This window comes from Rutidosis leptorrhynchoides, chromosome 7, assembly GCF_046630445.1.
Source record: "Rutidosis leptorrhynchoides isolate AG116_Rl617_1_P2 chromosome 7, CSIRO_AGI_Rlap_v1, whole genome shotgun sequence".
In the NCBI taxonomy this organism is placed as follows: Eukaryota; Viridiplantae; Streptophyta; class Magnoliopsida; order Asterales; family Asteraceae; genus Rutidosis; species Rutidosis leptorrhynchoides.
In genome coordinates, this window is record NC_092339.1 from 21,486,908 (window position 1) to 21,514,880 (window position 27,973).

The 27,973-nt window shown below is 33.5% G+C and overlaps 1 protein-coding gene and 2 long non-coding RNA genes across 3 annotated transcripts; all 3 read left to right on the plus strand.

Annotated features, from left to right (window-relative positions):
* The first annotated feature begins 17,571 nt into the window (after positions 1-17,571).
* Positions 17,572-21,120, plus strand: LOC139857407 (argininosuccinate synthase, chloroplastic-like). The gene is made up of 9 exons (XM_071846156.1): positions 17,572-17,722; positions 17,826-17,924; positions 18,409-18,550; positions 18,659-18,707; positions 18,867-19,049; positions 19,175-19,249; positions 19,349-19,534; positions 20,132-20,220; positions 20,370-21,120. Exons 1-9 carry the CDS (start codon positions 17,662-17,664, stop codon positions 20,932-20,934), a joined length of 1,449 nt encoding a protein of 482 aa, XP_071702257.1. The 5' UTR covers positions 17,572-17,661; the 3' UTR covers positions 20,935-21,120.
* Positions 21,121-22,083: 963 nt separating this feature from the next.
* LOC139857347 (uncharacterized) lies at positions 22,084-23,466 on the plus strand. Its single transcript, XR_011762485.1, has 3 exons — positions 22,084-22,329; positions 22,487-22,701; positions 22,787-23,466. It is a non-coding gene; the product is annotated as an uncharacterized lncRNA (long non-coding RNA).
* Positions 23,467-25,345: 1,879 nt separating this feature from the next.
* LOC139857348 (uncharacterized) lies at positions 25,346-26,937 on the plus strand. Its single transcript, XR_011762486.1, has 6 exons — positions 25,346-25,517; positions 25,687-25,880; positions 25,970-26,051; positions 26,126-26,238; positions 26,302-26,406; positions 26,476-26,937. It is a non-coding gene; the product is annotated as an uncharacterized lncRNA (long non-coding RNA).
* The last annotated feature ends 1,036 nt before the right edge of the window (positions 26,938-27,973 follow it).

Here is a 27,973-nt window from a genome sequence, read left to right on the forward strand (position 1 = left end):
TTTCGTCTAAAAGTGTCGGGAACTAGTCAATCTTTTTCGCATTTTGAGACTTTCCGGACAGACCCGAATGGCGCGCCGCGCCAGTTCACTGTGCAGCAAATTTTTTTTTATTTTGTATTTTCACGTGGTTTGTTCGCGGGTTGGTTTGGGTTGTTACACCGGGGTTTAGCTTAACATATAATGAATAAGGCATTAAATTTATGCTAGCCCCTAAATCCGCTAATGCTTTAATGCATTCCAAATCTCCCAGGAGACATGGTATGGTAAAACTTCTAGGATCTGCTAATTTCTTTGGTATTTTGTTCATCAAAATTGCTGAACAATTAGCATTCATGGTGACGGATGAAAGTTCCTCCATTTTCTTCCGATTAGTAATTAAGTCTTTTAAGAACTTAGCATACTTGGGCATACCTGAGATTACATCAATGAAAGGCATATTTATGTTAATTTGTTTAAACATATCTAGGAATTTTGACCTTTCGGCCTCTAGCCTTTCTTGTTGTTGTTTTCTTGGGTATGGGAGCGGTGGTTGATATGGTTTCACTACGGGTTTTTCCCGTTCTTCCTTTTCAACCACTTTTTCCGGCTCCTTAACCGGTTCATCATTTCGGTTCAACGGAACACTAAAATCAGAATTTTCAGGCATTTTTGGAGCATCGTATGCTAAACCACTCCGTGTGGTGATAACATTGGCGTGCTCATTTCGAGGGTTCTTATTTGTATCTCCCGGTAAACTACCTGGTTTTCTCTCACTAAGTAAATTAGCTAAACCACTCATTTGTTTTTCCAAATTCTGAATTGAGGCTTGTTGATTTCGAAACTGGTGTTCGTTTTTCTCGTTGGTTTGGTTTATATTTGTGACAAACTGAGTTTGTGATGAAATCAACTTTTCCAACATACTCTCCAAATTTGACTTTTTTTCTTCCTGTTGGGGTTTTTGATAAAAACCCGGAGTTTATTGTTGGAACCCACTACTTGACCCTTGTTGGTAATTGGAATTTTGACCTTGAGGGTTGTAGGGGTTGTTAAAGTTCCGGTTAAATTGGGCTCTTCCTTGAAATTGATTGTTATTTCTTTGGCTTATGAAAGCCACTTCTTCTTTTTGAGCCATTGTTAAACCGGCATCACAATCTTTTCCTAAATGAAGACCACCACAGTATTCACAACCTACTTTCATACTATGAATTTCCTTGGTGATTTTATCCATGGTTCGAGCAACACCGTCTATTTTAACACTTAGGGAACTAAGGTCATCATAGGCGCCGGCGCTTTGGACTTGAGCATTACGAGTAATTGGACGTTCTTGATGCCACTCATGAGAATAATCGGCTAGCTTCTCGATTATTTCATAAGCCTCTTGCTCGGTTTTGTCCATAAGAGAACCACCGGCCGCTTGGTCAATTGAAATTCGGGTTGCTACATCACAACCTTTGTAAAAGATTTGGACCTTTTGAAAGGTATCCATACCATGGTTTGGACAACCTCTTAGCATTTTGGAAAATCGATTCCATGCTTCGTACAGGGTTTCCATCGGCTTTTGACAGAATTGGGTAATTTCGTGTTGGAGTCTCGCGGACTTTGATGCTGGAAAATATTTCTTAAGAAATTTTTCCAACATACCATCCCACGTTTCTATCGTAGCCTCGGCCAATGAATCTAACCAACTTCGTGCTTCCCTTTGGAGTGTCCAAGGGAAAAGTCTTAATAATATGGCATGGTCAGTTTCTGGTTTAAGTTTAAAAAGAAGACATATCTCTTGAAAGAGACGAATATGTTCGTTTGCATCTTCATTCGGACCACCACCAAATTGACACCTGTTATTAATCATTTGAAGAATAGGTCCTTTTATTTCAAAAGTTACCTCACCAGTAGGTGGAGTAATAGCACTACCTGGTCCAGTCCGGGTTGCTTTCATCTTTGCTGCCATTGATTGTCGTGGTACCAACGGTCTTTCTCCTTCCATTTCAAAATTTGGGGGTTGAACGGGTTTACCAAAGTCTGAATATCGAGGCTTGGTCGTACTTGATTCTGAATCAAAGGTTTCTTGCTTTGATGAAGATTCAAAAATTTCAAGTACTTCTTTTGAAATCCTACCAAGCTTTCTATCAGGTTCTGTAAATGGTGTAAGTAATGGAGATTCTGAACTTCGGGTATGTGGCATATGCGACCTATAAACTGTCAATCACACAACTAACAAAAACTATTAAACATACCGATTCTATAAGTTTAAAAATTAAAGACTATTAAAATTTTAAAATAATTAAGAAACTACTTAATCACAAATCAGTTAATAATTCTATTTTGGCACAAAACTGTCCCCGGCAGCGGCGCCAAAAACTTGATGTGCGAGAAGTGTCGTATAAATTGTCATATAAAATAATATGGAAAAATACCGATTAAAGATTTCTACACACTAACGGGCAGTGTACCCGATCGTGTAGTAGTATAGTAACTGGTTTAGTTCCGTGTATCGTTCCAAGGACAGTTGTATTAGCCAAACTAGAATTAGAAACTATATTATGATTAACTAAGTAAATGAAACTTAAAGGTACAAGTTTTATGTTTTGGTGGCCATTTAACGATTTAGCCAAATCAGAGAAGGTTAAATGTAAAAACAATATTTTTGGTCTTTTAAATTTATAAGATGAAAATAAATGCAAAGAAAGCAAGTAAGATAGTTTTGATTTAAATCAAAGAGATGAAATGTTCATCTAGATATTTTACCCTCGGTATTGGATGTAAGTTTTGATATTAAGGCCTGATTGAATAATTATGTGTGTAAGTTATCTAATAGGTTCACTAAGAGTTCTCTTGAATAAACACGCAAACACAATCACAAGATCAAGGGTTCCCTTTTCACTATGGTTCTTGTATTTGTAATCAAATAACTATTATAAGCATGCTAATCACCTAAATCGACCCGCCAAGAGTTCTCTTTAGCGAGTACTCAAACTAGAATTACTAAGTGAGGGTTCCCTATTACTTAGACCTTTTCGTTTGTGACTAGTTGATTAGCTAGATCAAAGACTTGAATAACAATTGTCTTTGCGTTCGCTCTACACAATTCATTCCTATTTTGTTTAACCATTTCAATCTAGTTTACCCCCTTGGTCCGGTTTAGTAAACAATCAATCTAAGACAAGTTGATTGTAAATCAATATGATACATCAACAAGAGTTCTCTTTATCAACAACATATCAATTAACTAGATACAAATGATTTTAACAGCAATAAGCATGGTTCTTAATTCAAGCTTTAATCTATCACACATAATACATTCAATCAATAAGATTACATCCAATACCTTGGTTATTAATCTAGACAAACATTATAGAAACTAGCCAACAATCATGGTAACAGACAACATAACAATCAGATTAACAACTGAAATCATTGTTTTAGAATAAGGAATAACCTACAAGAACAAGGAGTTCTTGGATGATAAAGGTTTTGATCTTTGATGTCTTGATGTTGAGCCTCTTCCAAGAGCTTGGAGTTCTCCAATTTTGCTCCTAAAAATCGTCTCTGTACTCTCTGGTTCGTAAGTTATGAAACAGTCCCTCAAAACACTAGTTTTAAAGTGGAGAAAGTAGGTAAAAAGCACAAAAGTCGGCTGAAACCTACTACGGGACGGCATCCAAAAAGGCTGGACGACGTCCCGTCCTTAAGATCTAGACGCCGTCTTCAAATCCAGGACGGCGTCCTGTTTCAAGAGGCTGGACGGCGTCTTCAAATCCAGGACGACGTCCTGATATGCTGAAATCCACTGTTTCGATTTCTTTTCAATCCTCTTTTATTTGGATGAAGCCTAACACCTTGGAAGCTTTGTTTTACCATTTTAGATCACTAAATAGACCTTAAGTCGTATCGCGATCAACCAATGTCATAAATCATCAAAACTCTTTGTAAATCACTCTTCCGATACAAATTTGCGCATCTTGGATTATCACTTGTAGAAACGCCTTCATTATCCTCGATTCTAGAGCATTTTACACGATATTGCGATAGATATATATGATGTTATTGAGCAATATCAATATGTAAATATAAATACAAGAATTTATATAATAATAATTTGGAATAATAAAATATAATATAAACATTAAAGTTAAATATGTAAAATAGGATATAAAATAATTAAAATGAATCTAAATATATATATATAAATGTTATACATACGTAGTATTATATATAACGTAAAATATATAAAACTTATAAAGATTAATTATACAATATATATTATTTTATAATATATAATTAGTAAATATGATATAATTAATAAACTGTAATATTAATATAATAAATGAAATTACAAGATAAAAGTTGTTATAGTAATATTATTATTACTTTCAATATTTATAGCAATATCAGTATTAAATATATTATGATTTCTAATACCATTATCATTAAGAATCATTATCACTATTATTATTATAAATTATTACTGTTATTATCATCGTTATGATTTTTATTAAAATTATTATTATTACTACTAATATATTTATTATTATTATGTATTAATTCGATATCATTATTAATATTATATTTAATCCTATTATTGTTAAATATTAGTATTTTTATTTTTATTTTATTTTTTTATTTTTTTTTATTTTTAACATTATCAATACTATTATTAAAATTAATATTACCATGAATAAAATTATTGATAATTATTATTATCGGTATTATTATTACATATATATTATTCTTATTATTATTATTAATAAAACCATTATAATTAATATATTTAGAATTATTATTAATATATTACTTATTTGAATATAATTTGTACAATGGAAACTAGTTAAACTTCGCTATCTGTTCTACCCTACTATTATTTGTCTGATTCATATATTTAATTCTGTTACCTCTGTGCTGCTCGTGATATGTCGACACACACACCAAATCCATCTAAAGCAAATCGAACAACCCTTGTTCTCTGCATCTGCCATTCAACTATTCCACAATCTTTATTAAATATTACATCACTGGTATCTGATATTATTTGGCGAATTAAACAGAATTTTATAAGCATATATAATAACCGATACCTCTGTTCTATAACTTTTCAGCCAAAATCGAATTCGAAGTTCATTTCAAAATCCTTTAATGTGGTGTTGTTAGGAATGTTTTAATTAAACTTTCTCCAAAATTTTAGTCTTCAATTCCTAAAAACGAACTCGAATTCTTGAAGTCAAAGATGAGTTTCAAAAAGTCAAATATTTTTTTCATAGCGGAATTCGTGATTTTTTTGACGTTTCTGTTGAAATTGAGGATTCACAAAGATAATAGAGGTAAATTGAAATACATTTCGTATTATAAACTTCGTCCAAATCTTTCTCTATTGCAAAAATCAAAAAAAAAAAAAAATTAAAAAAGGCCTACGTCGAACAGGAATAGCAAAAGGGCTGTTATAATAAATTTTTTTTTGTTTTCATTAAATGATTTAATCCTTAATCATTTTCTGTTTGTTAAACAATTCTTAAACTAAATAAATAAAACTTTATGAATCTGGTTTGAACATCGATCGAATTAAAACGCATGGGGAAGAAGAAGAGGTTTTATAATACGGTTTATATATAATTTCGAGGGTTTAAAACAGAAAAATGGGCAATAGCCCAATGGTCCGAGATGTTAACGGGGGAGCGAGAGGTCGCGGGTTCGATCCATGGCAGAGACGTTTTTCTTTTTAGACAGCCTCTTTATTGAGGTAGTCTCATTTTTATTATTATTATTATTTTTATTATTATTATTATTATTATTATTATTATTATTATTATTATTATTATTATTATTATTATTATTATTAGTATTATTGTTAATGTTGCTATTATTACGATTGATTATTAATTAATGTTATTACTACTAAGTATATTAAATATCACTAGTACCATTATTATTACTATTATTATTATTATTACTAGAATTAGAAATATCATAAATATTAGTATTTGTTGTACAATATGATTAAGACTATCATCCTAGTATAATATTCATCATTAATATTATTTTTATTAAAAGTAGTATTATTATTACCATTAACATTATTATTACTATATGTATTAATTAAAATTATTAATATCATTATTATTATCAAAGCTATCTTTTTAAACAAATAAATACTATGTACATAAAATATACTTATTACATAATTATATTAATATTTTCACATAACTATATATATTAAACCTATTAATATTATTTGTATAGATATTTACATATAACAAACTATTTTTTTTTAACACTAAACAATTATATATATAAATATAGATATATTAATGTAACTATATAAATATTAATCTTTTTGAATACATACACAAATTAAATATATATAATATATAAATTAGGTTATAATATATAAAATTGTTCAATTACGATTATATGTATTAATATATACACAAATGATATAGGTTCGTGAATTCGAGGCCAACCCTGCACTTGTTCAATGTCGTCATATGTATTTTTACTACAAAATACAGTATTGTGAGTTTCATTTACCTTTTTACCCTTTATATTTTTGGGCTGAGAATACATGCGCTGCTTTTATAACTGTTTTACGAAATAGACACGAGTAAATGAAACTACATTCTATGGTTGGATTATTAAACCGAATATGCCCCTTTTTAGTCTGGTAATCTAAGAATTAGGGAACAGACACCCTAATTGACGCGAATCCTAAAGATAGATCTATCGGGCCCAACAATCCCCATCCAAAGTACCGGATGCTTTAGTACTTCAAAATTTATATCATATCCGAAGGAGGATCCCAGAATGATGGGGATATTCTTATATGCATATTGTGAATGTCGGTTACCAGGTGTTCAATCCATATGAATGATATTTTTGTCACTATGCATGGGACGTATGTTTATGAGAAATGGAAATATGAAATCTTGTGATCTATTAAAATTATGAAATGATTATTTTTGTTAAACTAATGAACTCACCAACCCTTTTGGTTGACACTTTAAAGCATGTTAATTCTCAGGTACGAAAGAAATCTTCCGCTGTGCATTTGCTCATCTTAGAGATATTACTAGGAGTCATTCATGACATATTTCAAAAGACGTTGCATTCGAGTCGTTGAGTTCATCAAGATTATTATTAAGTCGTTGATAGTTTGATATTTTATGAAATGAGATGCATGCATGTCAACTTTCGATGTAATGAAAGTTTGTCTTTTAAAAACGAATGCAATGTTTGTAAAATGTATCATATAGAGGTCAAGTACCTCGCGATGTAATCAACTATTGTGAATCGTTTATAATCGATATGGACTTCGTTCAGATGGATTAAGACGGGTCATGAAAGTAGTTAGTGCTTTGTTTGTAGGTGGACTAACGTTTATATTAGTAATGCGGATATTATTAATATATTATTGTGTTGTGATAATAATTCTCGCGTGTGCTTATATCGCGTTGAATTTTGTTTGTGTTTGTTTATATCATCGAGCGAGGCGGTCGTTGTACTAACGAGTTGATACGGCGTGTGTGCTTAATAAGGACTAGCAAACCTTATTACAGGTGCAAATCGGGTTTAGCAAGTGATGTACGACGAGTGTTTAGCAAGATGGGGCGGTATTGTGTGTGTGCTTTATACGTTCGTGATCTAATCGCTTTTGCATTCCTTAGAATGGCGACGAGAAACGGGATTGAGACGAATGATCTAGAGTTTAACGCTAGAGTTACGGCCGCCGTTGTGGAGCAAATGAGTGCGTTTCGAGAAGAAATGGATAGGAAGTATTCCGAACTTCAAGGTAGTAATGGAATGGAGCGTTGTCTTAAGAGCTTCATGAGGACTAAACCCCCGATATACGACGGAAAACCGGATCCTTTGATAAGCACAACTTGGATCTCGGATGTCGAAGGGTGTTTTCGTACTATTGAATGCCCTCCTGAGAAGTGGACAAGACTCACTACTAGTTTGTTGCGGGGTAGAGCAAAGGATTGGTTGGATGGTAAGATTGATCTTGTCGGCGGTGAACCGTTTATGGCGTTATCGTGGGACGAGTTTAAGAAGGAATTCTTCGAGGAGTTCCGGACTTCAGCCGAGTAAGTGTAGATTTGTCATATCTTTTGACGTAGATAAGATTGATTTCCAGAGTTCAAGGGATTTGGAGAAAATCTTCGTAATAAGATTTGATTCATCGGTAATCAAGGGAATTAGGATCCGCTTTAAATGCGATCATCTGTTTTGATTGCGCTGTCGAATATTTTACTATAAATTCACCCTCTTTGTTTTCTTATCTCCACAACTCATACCTTCTATTCTTTCTCCCTCAATTCATATATTTAAAGCATTCGTCAATATGCTTCATCCAGTTCTGATTCTTGATATACTTCTAACCTTCATATCTATCATTCTTCTTTTTCATCTGCCGCCGGAGGAATCTATTCACTTCTACTATACTCTTGGTTTTATAGTGTTTTTAGTTCTCCCGTGTCTTTACGTTGTAATGCTTATCGATATACACGGTTTGTAATTTATGTGTTGTCACCGGGCTTTATATCTTTCCTTATTTTTCAGAATCCCCGTTTCTGTCTTTCAATAATCATTGACATCCACTGTTATTCTCTCTCCTATTTACTGCGATTTATACTCTCATTTCTATTTCGGAGCTTCATGCTCTGTTTTCTCTTCTATCCAATAAGCACAGCAAGTAATGGTCCAGAATTCGTAGGTATGAAATTTCGAATGAACATGGCTAATGTTCTAAGAGAGAGATTGTAATAGCATGATCTTGATTGGTTAAATTACCAGAAGTCACGGAAAAGATAGAACTATCAAGAAATATGTTCTTGATATGTTTAAAGATTTGGTAGAATGTAAGAGTCATGTAACATGGTACATGATGACGTTATAGTCTGTGAATCATCATGTTTCATTAGAAACTCAGCATGACTTACTGTAATATAATCACGTTGATCAAGTGTCATTATATTATACTAACTCATGCTTCAGTTCCCAACACTACTTCAAAAACATTCATATTTTAAATTTGAATTTTTCAGAATTTAGAAACTAAAATAGTTTCCTTTATGATGTAATACAGATAACGCGAGGAGATAAATGATTTCAGATAAGGATAGTTATGACAATATCTTCAGAAATATCGAGGATATTTATAATGAAAGATATGATGATATCTTAGAATTTCTAATATCAAAAGATGATAAAGAAGATTTGTCCATAAAGGTTTAGAGTCAGGAGCAAGGTACTTGTTAATGACTTCAGCAGACACTGAATCATTTGGATTCTTTGAAGGCAGGTTTAGTCTTTGTGATTTGTCCACAGTCTCCTTCATGGTTTGCTCAATCCGTTTTCCAGTTCCAACTTTTCTGAGCTTTGCCAACACACTATTCTTTATCATCAAACTTTCAACTGTTAAAGTCGTTTACAGTTTTTGCTGCTTCATCAGCTTTTTCAACATTCAGAGTATTGATTCGTAGACTGGTTGCTTTTCAGAATTTCAGAATGAAAGCTCATAATTCTAAGAGATGATGTTATATGTATACATATGATGTTCTAGTACAGTTTTGAATTCAAAGTATGGCATTTGAAAGATGTAAGAATCTAAGAGTGATATTTTCTGTTAAATCTTGGCTTGGATTCTGATTTTTCAAAATCAGAATATGTAATCAAATTTGGATGCGAATGGTTGTTTTGATTTCTATGAAAGAATGTATATCGTTGCGAAATTAGTGAGTATAGTTAGTGATTATTGAGTAATTGAAGAATGTACCGTGCAACATATTACTTGTGAACTTAAATATTTCCTGAGTATTACCTACCTGTTAAAGATTTTTTTGTTCCGAATAATTTTTATTACAATCTTTATGAAAATATATGTATGTATATTTTCTTCGGATGTAATACGGGTTTAATGAGTTAATATACTATTAAACTCATTTGATTTTTGGCTAGAAATTAATAATCTCTAAAACTTTTAGAAACTACATATTCTCTGCAAAATATTTCTTCAATGAAGTGATGAATGAATACTTCGTTGTTTATTGTTGTTGGTACTCCTTGGTATCTACGGTGCATATGACGTTGATGCTCGTGGTACAGATTGTGATGTTGAGGTGTGGAATACGGACATTGTTGGTGGTGGTAATGGTACTGTTGATGTTGCTGATGGTGGTCCTGTTGGTGCCGGTGATGCTGCTGGTGCTTGTGGTATTGAGTCTTGCGATGTGGGTGTTGTTGGTGGTACTGGTGTTGTTGATGGTGCTTGTAATCTTTGCACCATATTCTCCAAAGCCAATACTCGAGCTCGAAGCTCGTTGACTTCTGCTACTACACCGGGATGATTGTCGGTTAGGACGAGCGGATGAATAAGATCTAGAATTTGGGATACTGTATAATCATGATGAGATACTCTAGAAATGAGAGAGAAAATGGTATTACGAATAGGTTCGCCGGTAAGTGCTTCAGGTTCTTCGCCAAGAGGGGAATGTGGTGGATGGAAGAGATCACCTTCTTCTTGTCTCCAATGATTAAGTAGATTATGAACCCATCCCCAATTCATCCAGAATAGATGATGGCTAATTGGTTGATCCATTTCGGTTACACCGTCTTCGGAGTTCAGGTGAATATCCATATCGGAATAGCTGTCGGAGTTTAAGGAATTTGAACTAGATACGGGATCCATCTTGTATAATTAGGGAGATGATTTTTGATATGAAATAGATTATAGAATTTAGATTGGTACTCTTCAATACATAATTTACATATGTATATATAATACCAAAATTCCATAAATCACGGAGGAATTTTCGGAAGATGTCAAGCAAAGTTTACAGTAATACATATGCTAAGATATGAATTCGTCTGTACACTATGTATGCAATAAATGCAGGAAACGTGTCTAGACTAAAGAATGATAAGCATGTAATTTCCGACAAGAAATGGTAAGCAAAACTCGGTAAAAACAGATACGGTCATAGTCCAGACTCACTAATGCATCCTAACAATTACCAGTTAAATACACTAATGCAAATTCTGGTTCCATATGACCTCAAGCTCTGATGCCAATTGTGATGACCCGTCCGAATCTACTTGGACGAATACACCATTCATTGATTTCATAGTGAGGTTTTGACCTCTATATGATACGTTTTGTAAACATTGCATTCTTTTGAAAAAGGTACACCATAAATGAATATATAAATCCAAGGTTTTCGACGTCTGATGATTTCTACGTATAGACAATCACCGTATGTAATAGTTTTTTAACAATACATCCGTTGACAATACAGTCAAATAAGATACATGGTGATGATTTTGTGAATGCAAAGTTTTCTCGAATAAAGCATGTATGACTCCATGCACATAGCTTGTATAACGTATAAGCAAACAGCGGAAGACTTCTAGGAACCTGAGAATAAACATGCTTAAAAGTGTCAACACAAAGGTTGGTGAGTTCATAGTTTTAATTTTGCGCATAATCTGTATATAAAGGTGGATCACAAGATTTCAGTTGTTTCATCCAGAAACGTTTATCAAAATATTCTACAAGATTGAGCACCCTGGTAACTAAACTTTAACGTATATATAATAAGTACCCCTGTTTTAACATACATGCAACTAACATGTACAATACAAGCAATCCAACATGTATTAAACTCAAATAGTATACGTCTGTTTTATAGTTCAGGCTAGGGGTGTGCACCATTTGGTTTGAAACCATTTAAACCGAATATCGAATCGAAACCAAATCGAAAAAAACCAAACCGAATTTGAAAAATGGTTTTCGTGTAAAGTACCTTTATCAATAACAAGACTCAAATTAATGAAAAATTATCCCATTCAAAATGTAACTTATTCATTTGAGTGTTTTGGTTATTTACTTCTATAAATCGACGTCCCGTTATTATAATAATACTATTTTAAATCCAAAACGTTTTACAACTAAACTAATATTATATTTTATCACTTTGTAACAAATGATATTTAAAAATATAAACTTATATATTTTAGAAATATTTACTTACTAATATAATATTTAGTTTTTCAAAAACTAATTATATTTCAAAGTTTAATATATTTAAAATCGTTTAAATATTAGCTATTATTATATCACCTTACGTTTTACGCTCTAGTACATAATTTGATATGATTCATTTATGCGCCAACGTTTAATTTAACTTCTCTAACGTTCTAATTAACATATCTATAAATCAATCGAATCAATAAACAAGTGTTGCAATCGTTTACTTAACTTATCGATATTCATTTTCCAAGTTATCTATATTCCCCAATTTTACTTTTACATTAAATAATATGAAAGTTAAATAGTTTATCTTATCAAAAGTCACGAGGCAATTATTGTAAGGCATGTATTAGAATTCAATGAGAATTTCCACCAATCTGTCTAGCTCTCGCTACTTGACACTTTGTCCTTACTAGAAGATCACTTTACCAATCATTCCGAATATCGTTTAAAAGAAACTATTTCTCAAATCAACGTGGACCTCGTAACAGAGACCCGTAACAATATCATAATCCTTAAGAGACTTGATAATTATCTTTTAATTCCATCTTTTGACATTATCTTTTCACTTTGATTGTTCAATATATCAAATAAATATGGAACTCAATAAGTTTAATGTACGGTATCATACACGTAATACTTTGTTAACGTCTCCAATTAATATATATATCTATATACACAAAAATGTTCTTGAATCGTCGAGCACAGTCAAAAGGGTAATTGATTACATGAATATAGTTTCAAAGTTTTTGAGATTTCAACATTACAGACTTTGCTTATTGTGTCAGAAATATTAAATCATCTAAAGATAAAGTTTAAATTTGATCGAAAATTTCCGGATTGTCACAGTTCATGGTCTGATCAGCCAAATAGAAGTATAGGTTACAACGTACAAATTCTCGTGTTTTCCATTTAGTTTGTCTGATGTTTTCTTTTAAGTTTCAATTGCATTCATGCTTTTATCAATTTCACGTTTATATTACATTAAGATGTATGCTACTGCCTTGAAATCATTTCCTACATTTGCTATAAGTATATAACATTTTACCTTCTAAACTTTAGTGTCTTATATGTAACTTGTGTATCATCGGTGTGTTGAACGAGTTTAGCATGGCTAATCAACTAACTCAAATGTTATGGTAATTTTTTTTAGTCCCAATTTCTACTTTAATGCTACCCTGCAATGAGGATAAATAAAGAATGACAATCAATCATGCTCTCAATGCAAGGCACAAAGGTTTGCTTCTGCTTATCACTTTATTAAGATTCATTATTGTAGAGAAAATATACCTCAGGCAATTAGTTTGGTTTTCCATAAAGGTAAGTATACCAGGTTAGGTTTAGAGTCAACGAGAGTGTTATTTTAAAATTTAATGTTTAAAACCTTCAACATCATTTTATTTAATAAATTACATCCATATATAATATTTAACTTTTTCACCAAATAGTTATTCATAAAATATTTGAGTATTTTGTAGCAAAAGAGTAATGGTTCGGGTCGACCCAATTCAAATATTGATGAGATGGAGTTTTAGTCTACTCTTAGAAAGTTAGATGATCATATTTCTTGCACATGATATAAGATGGGTTACTCATAACTAGTATTTAGAATTCTGATTATATATAACTTTGCTTTAATAAATGTTGTAAATTGTCAGATGTTGCCACGCCTAGCTTTGGTAAAAGAATAGAACAAAATCTTACCATATACAATCGAATTGTATCTACTAGGAATGAATTTCGATCATGCATACAGTTACATTTTCAACACATCCATCACTCAACTAAATTATACAGGTCACGAAGAAATGCCCGCTGCATTGAAGAAAAAAAGAATGATTGCCGATTATAATCAAAGAGATTTTGGAAAGCAACCATGTTATGATATTAACACTAACGACGGCCATGACAACACTAGAACATCTTACTTTTATAACTGCATTTCTTACTGTATAAGTGTATATTTTGTACACATACTTCATCGCATACTGTTTGCGGTTATATCTTTTATCCACACGTTTACTACATTTTTTGTACACATGATAATCTATGAAACTTTTGCAACTAATGCTAATTTAATATTGTTTCGAAACTCCATCTTGCAAAAATAATGTTATCAAAGCCCGCGAAGTCGCGGGTTATAAACTAGTTTTAAGTTCATTATGAATGAATTATGAGTATGAATACATGTACGTATTTAAGGGTATAATAAGTGGATAATAATCTTCGTGTTTGGGATTATTGTAAGAGCATCTACAATCTTTATCTCATATTAGCTTAGTTTATTACGGAGTAGAATTTATGATTATGCTAATGAAAGTCTTTTGGACCACTGTTAACATGCAGAAAAAATGTACACCATGGTTACTATCGACTTTTTTTTATGACGATCATTGCTTACTCATCAGTAGCTCATATGAACCCGACGACTATTGGTATGTTTAGTGTGAACATATAAAGAATTTGAGGTAGCATTCTACTGATGTTGAGTCATGAATTGGTTTCTTCAGCCCTTTTTCTATGTGTTGGTGTTCTATATGACCGACATAAGACTCGACTTGTTAGATACTCCCTCCGTCCCATCTTAAGTGTCTCTTGTTGACTTTTTAAAGTCTTTTTTGTGAACTTTGAGCGTAAATATTTTTATTTGTGCTATATAATATTTGATGGAAATTATATGAATGAATTCAGTTTACAAAGGTGATTTCATTCATATAATTTTAGTCAAATATTATATAACACAAATAACAATATTTACGATCAAAGTTAACAAAGAAAGACTTTAATTAATCAACAGTGGACACTTAAGATGGGACGGAGGGATTATTATGAAGGTTTAGTGAGCACCATGTCGAATTTTTGTTCAAACATTTTTTGTACGTTAACTATGGTTCTAAGGGCCGTCGTTAGCAAATGTTATAATAATTTACTTAATAATTTTAGATCATATCTTATAACCTTTTATTCATATTAACAAATACTTTAAAGAATTTTTTACATTAATTTCGTAACAAATTACATTATATACATTTATAGTATTTATGAAACCACTTTAACAGTTCACTGGGGTAATCTGGTCATTTCACAAAATTTTCCTTTTTTTAATTTTAACCCATTTTAACATTTGTTAGTTGCTTAATGAGTATATAAATACAAAGAATGGTAAGCGTTATGTTTGGTGTTGCCTAACATGGGGTCGAGGCTTTAAACCCTATTTTTGCCATTTTTTTTTTCTTTCAATAGTTGTTTTATTGTTTCTCTTCCGAGCTGGAAAGTTGTGGAAAGTTTTATGCATTATTATTTCCCTTCCGAGGTATTAGCCAAATTAAATCGGGCGATTTAGTTAGAAGAAGAGATCCACGTTAGACGTGCCACCTAGTGAGACCATCGTTCGCTCTCATCACAATCTTTACGATTCGGTTAAGCTTAAGGTTCAAGCGGCACGTGCATCGTTACAGACTGCTCAGTCGGTTTCTGTCAATGTTGCTTCTAGTTTTAATTCTTTGAATGATACGGTTGAAAAGAATCTGGAGGTGATCACCGGTCCTCCGAAATCTATGTTTTGTGAATGTGGATCGGGGTGCAAAGGTGTATGTGACGGTTTAGGTTTTAACGTGCCGTTACCTGTTATTGATCTTGTTGAGTCGATTGTTTCTCCTGTGGTGCACTCGAGCCCTCGACCTCTTTACAAGGATATCTTGGTGGCAATCCTATACCTGTTTTTGATTCCGGTTGTACCCTTGATATTGACTCTCTCACCGTCGATCCTGTCACTGGCCTTGATGGTGACATTATTGATAACGTTAATGATTTTCACGCTAATAACGAGGTTCACCTGGTAAATGAAAGCGGGCATAGTTTAGTTGTTTCTCTATGTGGGCCTGAAGTGGCTGAGGGCCCAAATATTGTTGTTCCTTCTCGTGATTTTAATTGCTCGAATGGAGAGAATGCTTTCGGGCCAAATTCGGTTGATTCTCTCTATCGCCTAAAGTTGTTAAATCTAATGGAAAAAATAAGGTTTTCAAGGAGTCGAGTTCGAATATCCCCAAATCTTATGCCGCATTTGATGAGATGATGAACAATTTGGCCAACGAGAAATTCGGCGGGGCAATCTCTAACTCCATTGATTACTCGAAGAAGCCGGACAAGGTTAGACGCCCAAAGGGACGACCAAGACGTGTTCAAGGTGCCGAAATGGAGAAATTTTCAGAGTTTATCAAAGATGTTTGAGCCCGGGTTCTTTTGTGTGGTTTTTATTGTTATCGCTCTTGTAGATGGTCTTTTTTCTTTCTTAGGCATTAAGATTGGATACCCTCTTGCGGAGGCATACGGTGTTGTTTGATCTGATTCTTTCTTCTTTGTTTAGTTGTGAGCTCTCGTTTGTTAGTGTTAGGTCGAGCTCGTATGTTCATGTTGTATTTTTTGTACGTTTAAGAGGATTTCTTCTTTTGGATGAATCTCTCTTTTATTATACAAGTTTTGTTTTTGAGCCGAAAAAAAAGTCGTTTTATTTATTACTTTCAAGTTTTTTAGTTTATCCTCCTAAATTTTTTATAATTCCTTTTCGTCTTTTAAATATTACTACTTTTTTGAGTTTTAACAGTCAACCTTTATAGTTTTCATTTCTCAATTTATTTCTTTGTTACCCCGTCGAGGTGAACGATGTTTTGGTCTTTGAATTATTTATTTATTTACGTTATAATCGTAAATGTAATATTACCCGTCCACACTAACGCGCGAGTTTTTGTTGCTCGTTTAGCATAAACAAGAATAACAATCCGACCTTTAAGCGTCGGAATATGCATTAATTGATCCAAACCTCCGATTATCCAAAACTTCTTTCTACATTTATCAACTTGATCGGTGTCAATTAAGTTAGCCGAGCGACTTCCAGGGGTAAAACGAATGGTTGCGGACCAAAGCGTATTTGGGAAGTCGAAATTGGGAAAACAAAAAATTAGGGCCCAAAATCATGCGGTGATAAAGCTAACAACAATACACCGACAATCAAAAACAATATAGCGATGGAGACACAGTGGTGGCGATGGAAACGATGTTTTTCGGCGGTCCCGACGACGATTGGTGGCGATGAAAATACCATTAAAAGTGGTCTAATGAATGAAAAAAAAAATACCTGCGAAGGAGAAGCTAGGTAAATCAGAAACTAAGAAGCTGGACGGTAAGGGTAGATACGATGATGGTGGGTGTGACAAACTTGACAGCCGTTAACAGATTAAATCCGGCGACGATAGCAGATCATAGGAGGAAAAATTGCCACAGTTGTAGGGTGTAGACTGTAGATAGGAAGAAAGGTCGGGAGAGGAAGGGAGAAGCTTCAAGAATTGTGTGTTTAAAACCGAAGGAAGATGAAGAAGTAAGTGATAAATATTTGGAAAGAAAAAGACTAAAATACCCCTACTATTCATCAATACTAACTCATTTGCTAATTGTGTATATATGTATAATGTATAATTATAATTATAATTATCTACTGTAAACTTAAGTCACATGCCATAAGTACCACTTTTACCTAATTAAGAAATTAAACCCTATTTGTCTTAAAAACCCTAAATTAGTCAACACCTTCAACGCCAACTATACAATTTCTCAGAGTGCTTTTTGAAGGAGAATACGAGATAAATAGGGCAGCCGCCATTAACACTCAGATGGCTCACTTGCATGTAACCACTTCTTCAACAAAACCCCTAATTCAATCCCTAAATCTAGGTAATCTATCTGCGCACACACATTTGTACGATAAACTATTTGTGTAATTTCATATGCATTGTAAGTTGTACTAATATCTGTAGCTTGTGTATTGTTATGTTAGAACACAAATTAGCAGCTAAAGCAAGTGACTTTCGTGGAGTTGCATTTATTCATCATCAGAGCCTCGTTAAAAATCTTTCACAACTATTTAAAAGTAAAGGTATAATTTTCTGCTTTTATATATTTATATTAATCTATTATCTATCTATGTAATTCATCATTTTAGGATAAAAAAGAAACTGCAATCTAAATGTTAATTACCATGTGCTTAAAGGGAATGAACTGAAGAACATTTGTTATCATTCAAACCTAAAGTTTTATGCTTAATAGGTGATTTTATATTTTAATGTGAAATTATTGCTTTATTCTGATTATTATTATTATTATTATATTGGTATGTTAATTTGCCTCATACTCTAATTAAAACAATTTCTCATCATTTGTTTCCTACTACCAATTTGCTAATCTCTTAGTATATGCTTGTCTATGGTTATGCTTTTGTTGATAACTGGAATCTGTAATGGAAAAAGTAGGGATTTGTTTGTAATTATAGGTATAATGTTGGTTACTTTACATGCACATTAATGAAAGGAACAGTTTATTATATTTTGGCAGCTGATATATGAAATATGGTTGATGAACAGGAATTCAAGCAGTAATGGCCAGTGATAAGGAAATTGATTCTTCAATTGCTACTGTTGGAAAGGATCTTCGTGGGAAATTGAACAAAGTCGTACTAGCGTATAGTGGTGGTTTGGATACCTCAGTAATCGTTCCTTGGCTAAGGTATGTTACATATAATCTTAATCAGTTGATTATACTCGTATTTTGAACGTGTATGTTACTCATCCTTTTACTGTATCCGAGTTAGTAATTTGGTCTTTAATGCTGCAGGGAGAACTATGGATGTGAGGTTGTCTGTTTTACTGCAGATGTCGGTCAAGTAAGTTCTCTTCATCTTTAAATAAATAAAGAAATATTGCCAAAAATTATATGGATGATGGTTAATGTTGCATTTGCATGTCAACCAATGTTTCTATAATTGCTCATTCTACCAATGTTTCGGCTCCTTTAACTAACTTTTTGTATTGTATGTTTTCAGGGTATCTCGGAATTGGAAGGTCTGGAAGCAAAGGCTAAGGCAAGTGGTGCGTGCCAATTGGTGGTCAAAGATTTGACCGAAGAATTTGTGAAGGATTATGTATACCCTTGTTTACGTGCTGGGGCAGTATACGAGAGAAAGTACCTGTTGGGAACCTCAATGGCCAGACCCGTTATTGCAAAGGTCAACTTCGTTTATATTTTTAATATTTAAAAGAATGGATAAAAAAGTGCTGTCAAGGTGGGCCCTACCCATCCCAACTGTTTTAACTACCTATGATTCTAACTACCCGCTGCCCATGGTAACAGGCAATGGTGGATGTGGCAAAAGAAGTTGGAGCTGATGCTGTTGCTCATGGATGCACAGGAAAGGGAAACGATCAGGCATGCTTTAATTTATTAATTTATTCTTTTGCCAAATATATGAAATAGAAATGTGATTAATTTTCAGGCTTTTTGTTGTGTTTTATTTACCTAGTACAGGTGCGTTTTGAGCTTACGTTCTTTGCTCTTAATCCGGATCTTCAAGTTGTGGCTCCATGGAGGGAATGGGATATAACAGGGAGAGAAGATGCTATTGAATACGCCAAAAAACACAATGTGCCTGTCCCCGTTACTAAGAAATCCATCTATAGCAGAGACCGGAATTTATGGCACCTCAGTCATGAGGTATATATTTCTTGTTTCTAAATATTTCAACCCTTGTAGAGGTGTCAAGATGGGCGGGTCTGCCATGCTGTGTAATGGGGTAATAACTGGTAATTTTAGGGACACGGTAACACTTACATCCAGTTTATTAAACGTTTTCTTTATATATGAATATAAAATCGTGTTAAGTATAGATTTATATCATTACAAGAAGTCAGATTTTTTTTATTAATCACGCTAATTAGTAGGTTGTATGTATTAAGAATACGCTATGGAAATCTTCTTACTTATTTCACCAGTTCATTATGTAACTATGGTTAACGTCGGCCGACTAACCGATTTGGTGACTAGCCCCTCCCGTTTCGCCCAAAAATGTTTAATAAGACGGTCAACGCTAAAAGGTTCGGTCAAAGTCAGTCAAAGTTGGGTCAAAGTCAATGTCTCACGACTTTTCCATCCTTGACTATGGTTTTTCTTCCCATTTGACTAGTAGAAGTAAAACATAACCTACTTTTATCCATTTATAAGTAAATAAGTCAAAAAAATTTCATTTTACTTAATTGTGAAAATGGAAATGATTATCAATTTTTCTTCGTTTTTGTTGGTGTGTAATTGAAGGGAGACATTTTGGAAGACCCTGCAAATGAGCCTAAGAAGGATATGTACATGATGTCCGTTGACCCAGAAGACGCACCTAATAAACCAGAGTAAGTGACATATCAAGTGTTTAAGTTCTTTTTTGACCCAAAAGCCCATTACCCAACCCATAAGCATCCATGAATTATCAACTTTTAACCATAAAACATTGTTGGTTACCTTTCTTATTTCTTTCTAATTCTAATACTATGACCTTTAGGTACCTTGAAATAGGTATAGTTTCCGGGATCCCTGTTTCCATTAATGGAGAAGAACTTTCCCCTGCATCTCTTTTAACCAAACTTAACGACATCGGGGGCCGTCACGGTATCGGACGAATCGACATGGTCGAAAACCGTCTAGTTGGAATGAAAAGCCGTGGGGTCTACGAGACACCCGGTGGGACCATCCTAGCCGCCGCTTGCCGTGAGCTTGAGTCTCTCACACTTGATCGAGAAGCCATCCAATTTAAAGACACTATGGCCCTCAAGTATGCTGAGTTAGTCTACGCGGGCAGATGGTTCGACCCGCTTCGTGAGTCCATGGATGCGTTCATGGAGAATATTACTAAGACGACTACGGGATCGGTTATGCTTAAGTTGTACAAAGGTTCGGTGATTGTGGCTAGCCGTAAGAGCCCGTATAGTTTATACAGGGAGGATATATCGTCGTTTGAAAGTGGACAGATATATGATCAAGCTGATGCTGCTGGGTTCATAAAGTTGTATGGGCTGCCAATGAGGGTTAGAGCCATGCTTGAAAAGGAGCAGCAGGGTAATAAGTGAACAATTATTATTATTTAAAGGTCAAATGGTATAATGAAATATATCTAGGGCTGTTCACTGTTGGTCTTGAAAAGTGAAGTTACATTTGTATCGTTGGTACTATGCATCATTTATCTATTTTAGTAAAGGTAGTAATAGTAATTCTGTGGGATCATGATGTTAAATAAATATGCATTTCTGCTCTTAGTTTTTTGTTGCTAATGTTATTTTTGTTTTTAGCAAATATATGTGAAATAGTTTTGTATGAATAAATACTATATTATACTGTATGTATTATGGATAATTTATTTATGTCATTGGTCCCCAATATTTGCTTAAAGTTTAATGGATTGACCTAAAGTAATTTTTTAACCTCTATGATCCTAATGTTTAAAAATGTTGCACTGTTTGTCCTTGAAATGTAACAAATGTTATTTCCCCCTTCGTTAGTGTAAATCATGTGAGGTGCACACGAGGGCTTTTTAGTCATTTAGCATATGCAAATGAACGCAAAACAAATGGATAAAATTTGTTGCAATATCAAAAAATACTTCGGGTCCCTTCACGTAACTTTTAGCAAACATTAAGAAATTACATAATTTTGTCATTTTTTATGCATTCCATTTCTTTAATTACTAAGTTGTAGGGTGGTTGTCCTTCTAGTCAAGTCAAATTCTTAGCAAAAATTATTAGTTTTGAAGATAGTATGATTAACAATTTATTATGAGTTGACTATTTCTTAATATGTAAGGAAATGTTTGATTTCTTTTATTTGAGTATTTTATGCTAAATACTTACATTTACAGTGGTAAATAACATCAAACACTCAAAACCGTTTGTCTAATTGTTCTATAAATCACTATTCGTGTTCAATTTTTAATCAACATAACACTTTATGGATTTGAAAAGTTCTTGTGTTTATTTTTCCTTAACATAATCCTTGATTTGCAAAAAATAAAATAAAAAATGCTAAAAGACTAATAAGAAAAACGTTATTGACCTGCAAATAAAAGTTACGGGCCAAGTTTACCAAACAAGAAAAACGTTATTGACCCATGTGGCAACTACTATAAAACTAGTCATATTACAAGGACCATTTATGTAAAGTCACATTTTTATTTAATAAACCGGGAGTTAGCGAAAACCCAGAAACCCTAATTTCGAGTGTGTGAGAAATTGGTGCTACTGAGCTACGAACTGTTGGTCTCCAATGGCGTTATATTTTTTTTATACGAATCCGCTTCTGGATACGGACTGTTTTTAGCTGACGGCATGGATGAAATCGGTCAAAACACAGAAGCAGTTCGTAACTCAGTAATTGATCTTAGTCGCTTTTGTAAAGTTGTAAACTTGCAGCTTTTAATTATTTTGAATCAGATCTGGATGCTCTTAATCAATGCAATGCTGTTTCTGAAGGTATACCTTTAAATATGTATATGTGTTTTCTATTTGAATATGAAATTGTCTCATGTTGGCCTATATGAAGATTAGTTATTTTATTAACCACTGCTGCTCAGCCCCTGCCGCCTATCGTTTTTCCGTTGTTTGTTGAGTTTCTAAATTATGTTTATAGTGCAAATGACTGACGAGTTGAGGAACTTGTTGGAGCTTAGTCTTCCTAAAATTAAGGAGGGTAAGAAATCTAAGTTTAGCTTGGGAGTCGCTGCTCCAAAAATTGGATCTGATATATATGAAGAAACTAAATTTCCATGTCAAAGTAATGAGTTTGTTCTTGAGTTCATTCGTGGCGTTGGTTTGCATTTCGATAGGTTTATCTAGAATCTCGAGGTTTGGGTTTCCTTTGTGTTGATTTTTTTGTAAATATTATGTAGTTTTTACTAGCTTGGTTGAATGTTTTTGTACATTTGTATAGCTTGACGACTTGGAGAAAGCTCAACTTAGTCATATAGCGTATTGGCTCACTGTCATACACTTGTTTGTGTGCATAGACTAACATATAGACCCATTCGGGGAAATAAGCATATTTTTATTGACTTGAAAATTGCCACAACATAAAGAAAGTTTTATGACATATTGATTATCATAACGACATTCTTAGGGGTTGTCGTTAACGCACTAAAAATATTTGCACGTAATGGTTAAGAGTTAAATTATAATTTACAATTATTACATTGTGCTAGTGTTTTAAATGCATTAACGATAGCCCAAAAGGTTGTCCTAGGTAAAATCCGAAACATATATATAGCAATACAAACCTTAAGAATTTTCCATTTCTGAATTTGTTTATGCCGTAACTTTGTCACTATTATTTCAACTAGTATTTGGGTTCTTAAGCGTCATGGGATTCGGTGAAGTCATTGGGGGCACAATCGACCCTAGATCCGATGGTCCAACATTGGAAACCCGCACGTAGAAGATGTTTCATTTTCATTTATGTTCTTATTCAATAGGTCTTGAAGATTAATTGGTAATGAGCTAATGCATATTATTATTATTGTAACCAATAGTCTGACCGATGGGTTGAACAAATTGAATATTCACACTTGGTTTCTCATGGAATCTCGGAATTAGAGTTGGGAAAATCGACTTTTTCTTCTCCCGATGAAGAAGTTGATTACAAGAGAGAAAAACCGGGGGTAAGAAGAAGTTATGGTATCATCTTTCAATGCTAACCTCATGCTTTTCCAAGTAATACCTACATAGTTAGCTTTTTTACCCATAGTGAATAATGGCATAGTTAAGTTATTAAATGTTTTTTTTATTTAACAAAACAACAGTTAATTATAAAGAACAGAACACTGTATCTAGGTTTGTGAGTCGAAAGTATTTCAGTTTTTCCATATTCCTAATATATCTTAATTGTTTAATAGCAGCAAATTTACACATGATAAGATGACAATTTATTATAGGAAGTTGGTTGAGGAAATTGTAGTATGTTTCAAAACTGGTTAAGGTTGAAGATGATCGTGATAATTAGGATCATCTTTTAGCTTGAATGAAAATTTATCTACATTATTGTTTATCAATCAATATACTATATTAACCTACACAATTCTTCTAAATGGATGGTTAAAGTTTTTTCGAAGATGGTTCAAGTTTATTTTAAATGAGTTGTTGAGGTCAATACACTATATTGATTCAATAGATGTGGATTCAGCTAAGTTTTCATTTAATCTAAGAGATGATCTTAATTATCACGATCACACCTTCGACCTCAACCAGTTCGAAACATACTAAAACTCCTCAACTAACTCAGTATGGTAAATTGCCATTTTATCATGTGAAAATTCTTGTTACTATCAAACAATTGGGATATATTAGAAATCTGGAAAAACTAAAAGACCTTTGACTCACGAATCTGGCTAGACAATGGCGTGTGCCGTTCTTTATAGTTATTTGTTGTTTTGTTAAATCTAAAGAAGTACTTAATAACTTGACTATGCTAATTCTCAAGATATTCTAAGTATTCACTCCAGGTAAAAATGTTGACTAGGTAAGTATTATCTGTTAAAGAATGAGGTCAACGTTAAAAGATAATACAATAGCTTCTTTTTGTCCCCAGCCCTTTTCCCTAGTAACTATCTTATTAATCAAATCAAACGATCTCAGAAAAGAAAAAGTCGATTTACCAAATTCGTTCAACCCATCAGACTATTTGATACGATGATAATAGTACACATCTTAACTCATTACCGATTTATCTTCTAAACCTATCGAATAAAAACGAAAATGAAAATAAAGCATCATCTTTTACGCGTGATTCCAACACTGGACCTTCGAATCCAGAGCCAATTCAGAGCCAATTCAGTTTCTTCGGATATTGGGGCGCTTAGTGAACTCAAATACTAGCTGGGATAATAGTGATAAAGTTACGACATAAACAGGTTTATAAATGGAAAACTTCTTAAGCTTTGTATTAACTTTATATATGTTTATGATTTTCTGAGGACAACCTTTAGAGCTCTCGTTAATGCATATAGAACATTAGCACAATGCAATAGTTGTAAATTTTGATTAAACTTATAACCGCTACGTGCAAGTGTTTTTTATGCGTTAACAACAACCCTTAAAGATGTCGTTTTGATGATCCATATATCATAATTTTTCATTATGTTGTGGCGGATTTTAAGCCAAAAAAATATGAATGGGGTCTGTGTACTATTTACCGACGAGAGAGATGAATATTCGTCGCCTATGAAGCAATGGGCTTACTTGGTGACGACGAAGAGGTTCAATAACCATAGAAGAGGCTGCTGTTTCTGCTACTGCAGCATAATTATGGTCATTGTCTGCACACATTCTATTATATTGTGACGTCTCAGATCCACAACAATTATGGCGACAACGTTGGCAAATGATGTCCGATGATATTCCTTTGCGTGCAGCCTCCATGCTACACATGACAAGGCTTCATATAAATCAACCAGAGCTGGAATCATTAGTATTCTACGTGCTAGAATTTTTACTGAACCGCTGTTCGAAATCAGTAGCTGACTTTGGTCTTCCTACGATAGCGCACCAACTATTACGTGATGTACACAATAGATTAATAATAATGGAGGAGAAAAATTATGATCACAAAGCTTTGTTATCTGAAAGGCAGCTGCTAGAAGGACTTGTTACAAAGCATTAGAGACTACTAGGTTCTGCTATTTCTATCACTTTACTTTTGTTCTGCATTATTATATTATCATTACCAGAGATATACAATACCACATACGAATAGACCCTTATTTGTTTGTGACTTTCTGATTTTATATTTGCACATTATTCTAACCACATTAATTAAATCAAACCTTTTTTCAATTATAGGATGGCTGAAATTAACGCCGATCAGATCGCTGATACCTGACGAAACAGACCAGATATAAGATTACAGCAACGACGTTGTGCCTCTAATTTTCTGGAACAATCATGCGGTAAACTTAGATAAAAAAAACATATGAAACTAGCCAAAAGCCCGGTCATAAGAGCCGTCAGTTCATGCTGGGCCAACTTTAATCTGAGTATGATCCAGCAGACTACATTTTTACTATTCTTAGTATTCTACAACTCTTATAATAACCTAATAAATGAACTGTTTTATGCATCGCAGAACGCTTACAGCTGAAAGCAACACCAGCGATACATTAGGATCTCAATCCAGATATTGCTGAACATCATGAATTAACTGAAGTGTAAGCAGAAACAATTTCATATAAATATCCTATAATCATCGTTTAACATACAACTCTCTAACACATTGTACCAGGTATAGGAAACATTACATTGAAAATCCAGTGTCGAAGATAGACAAAAAAAGAGCTGAGGCGAAACAGATACACACTGCATGAACTGAAATCCACCAAGCCCGAAAACTACAAGGTTATTAGACCTTAATTTTACATTGTATCTACAACTACAAACTAAAATATTCCATTTTTTCAGTCTGACAGGTTCATGTGCTTAGCAACAATCCAGAAAGTCGACGAAACCAAACCATGGTTCTAAACAAACCAGTCTGCACAGTATACCAGACGAACCCAAATTCAGGTAACAAACCATTAACATAACAACTATCTACAACAACTCCAAACCTAAATTGCAGCAATATTTTTGCAGCTATTTCTTCAAAACGCTTATATCAGATGGAACAGCAACCACTGGTTTAACACTCCAGCCGACAAAACAAAAGAACTGATCCCAGTTAGAACATCAACATATCACCCAAACGTGAAAAGAACCTTATTTGAAGACCAAGAATCAACACCTCAACAGATGAAAGAAAGGAGTAACACATCAACAACAAAGTTTTTGCTAACTCGGTCTACTACATAGATATCATCTTTTGTACTACCACTACTACTAGTAGTAATAGTAGATGTAATACCAAAACTGTAAAGCAGGGTCTCTTTTGAACAATCATAAATACTAGGACATCTTTTGAAGTGACTGTATGCTATGAAATCTTTTGAACTGGCTATGTGTCTAAAAGTAGCACCCTTACAAATACAAAGACCAGCACCCTTAATAAAACTCCGCAGCAACGTGTGCACGCGTCACCTGGTTATTACCCAACTTTTAAGATGGAATGATTAACATTTATTTGTTGTTCACTTAGTATTTTTTAAAATCACGGTTTGGTCAAATTATGATTTTTGTTAGAAGGAATTGTAGAGGACCATTAATATAATTTTTATTTATTTAATTTCATCATTAACGTACAAATAACATGATAGGTCTTTTTTTTTTTAAGGCAAAGATATTTATTAAACTAACTCGAAGATGTACATAAGCCATGAGGATCCATACAATGACCTCGATCACTCAAACAAGACACGACATATTACAAATTACTAAGTGTTGCGAAGATGGCACCCCATAACATACACGATACACTACATATTAAGACAATTATTTGGATTAGACAACCAAGTGAGCCAATCAAGTTTTCTTGTCTTTGATCTAGTCGAAATTCACTCGAACGATTTAATTTGAATTTCATTTAACGCTAGCGATATGCTCCAACTTTTGTTTTGGAATACCTTGTAGTTCCGGTTCTTCCAAATCATATACGAACACACCCATTTCAAAGCTTGCCATACCACTTTCCCGAAACTCGAAGATGAAATGAACCCATTTGTGCTTAAGAGTTCGCCCATGTCGTAACATGTGAAGTTGCCCAAATTCCACGATTTATAGATTCTTTCCCAAATATCCTGAGAGTGTTTGCAAAATATAACGGAATGATCTACCGTTTTCACGTCGTCATCTTACATTGGACATCGAACACTATGCAAATCTACTCTTTTGTCAAGCTCGGTTCGCACAGGTAATCGTTTTTTTAACACTCTCCAAACAAAAATCTCAACTTTTTTTGGTATGAGATTGTTTCGAAGAGTACCATTTATTGAGCTGTGTGGGCCGAGTATTTCTTCATCAATTATAGAGGACAGATTTCGCACAGTGAAGATATTATTTGAAGATAATGACCAACTCCAAACATCCCTGCTTGCTTGGTTAAAAGAGAAATCTGATAACAAGTTGATTAAATTATCAAGTTCACGTGAAGTTCTTCCCATAGGCATACGATTCCAGTCCCATAAATGTACCAGGTTAC

What these genes read in the sequence shown, in the direction of transcription:
- LOC139857407 (XM_071846156.1), top strand. Translation starts at nt 17,662, where the DNA reads ATGGCTCACTTGCATGTAACCACTTCTTCAACAAAACCCCTAATTCAA. An exon ending in GTAATCGTTCCTTGGCTAAG is followed by an intron (nt 18,551 to 18,658) that starts GTATGTTACATA and finishes TTAATGCTGCAG; the next exon opens with GGAGAACTATGGATGTGAGG. An exon ending in TTACTGCAGATGTCGGTCAA is followed by an intron (nt 18,708 to 18,866) that starts GTAAGTTCTCTT and finishes GTATGTTTTCAG; the next exon opens with GGTATCTCGGAATTGGAAGG.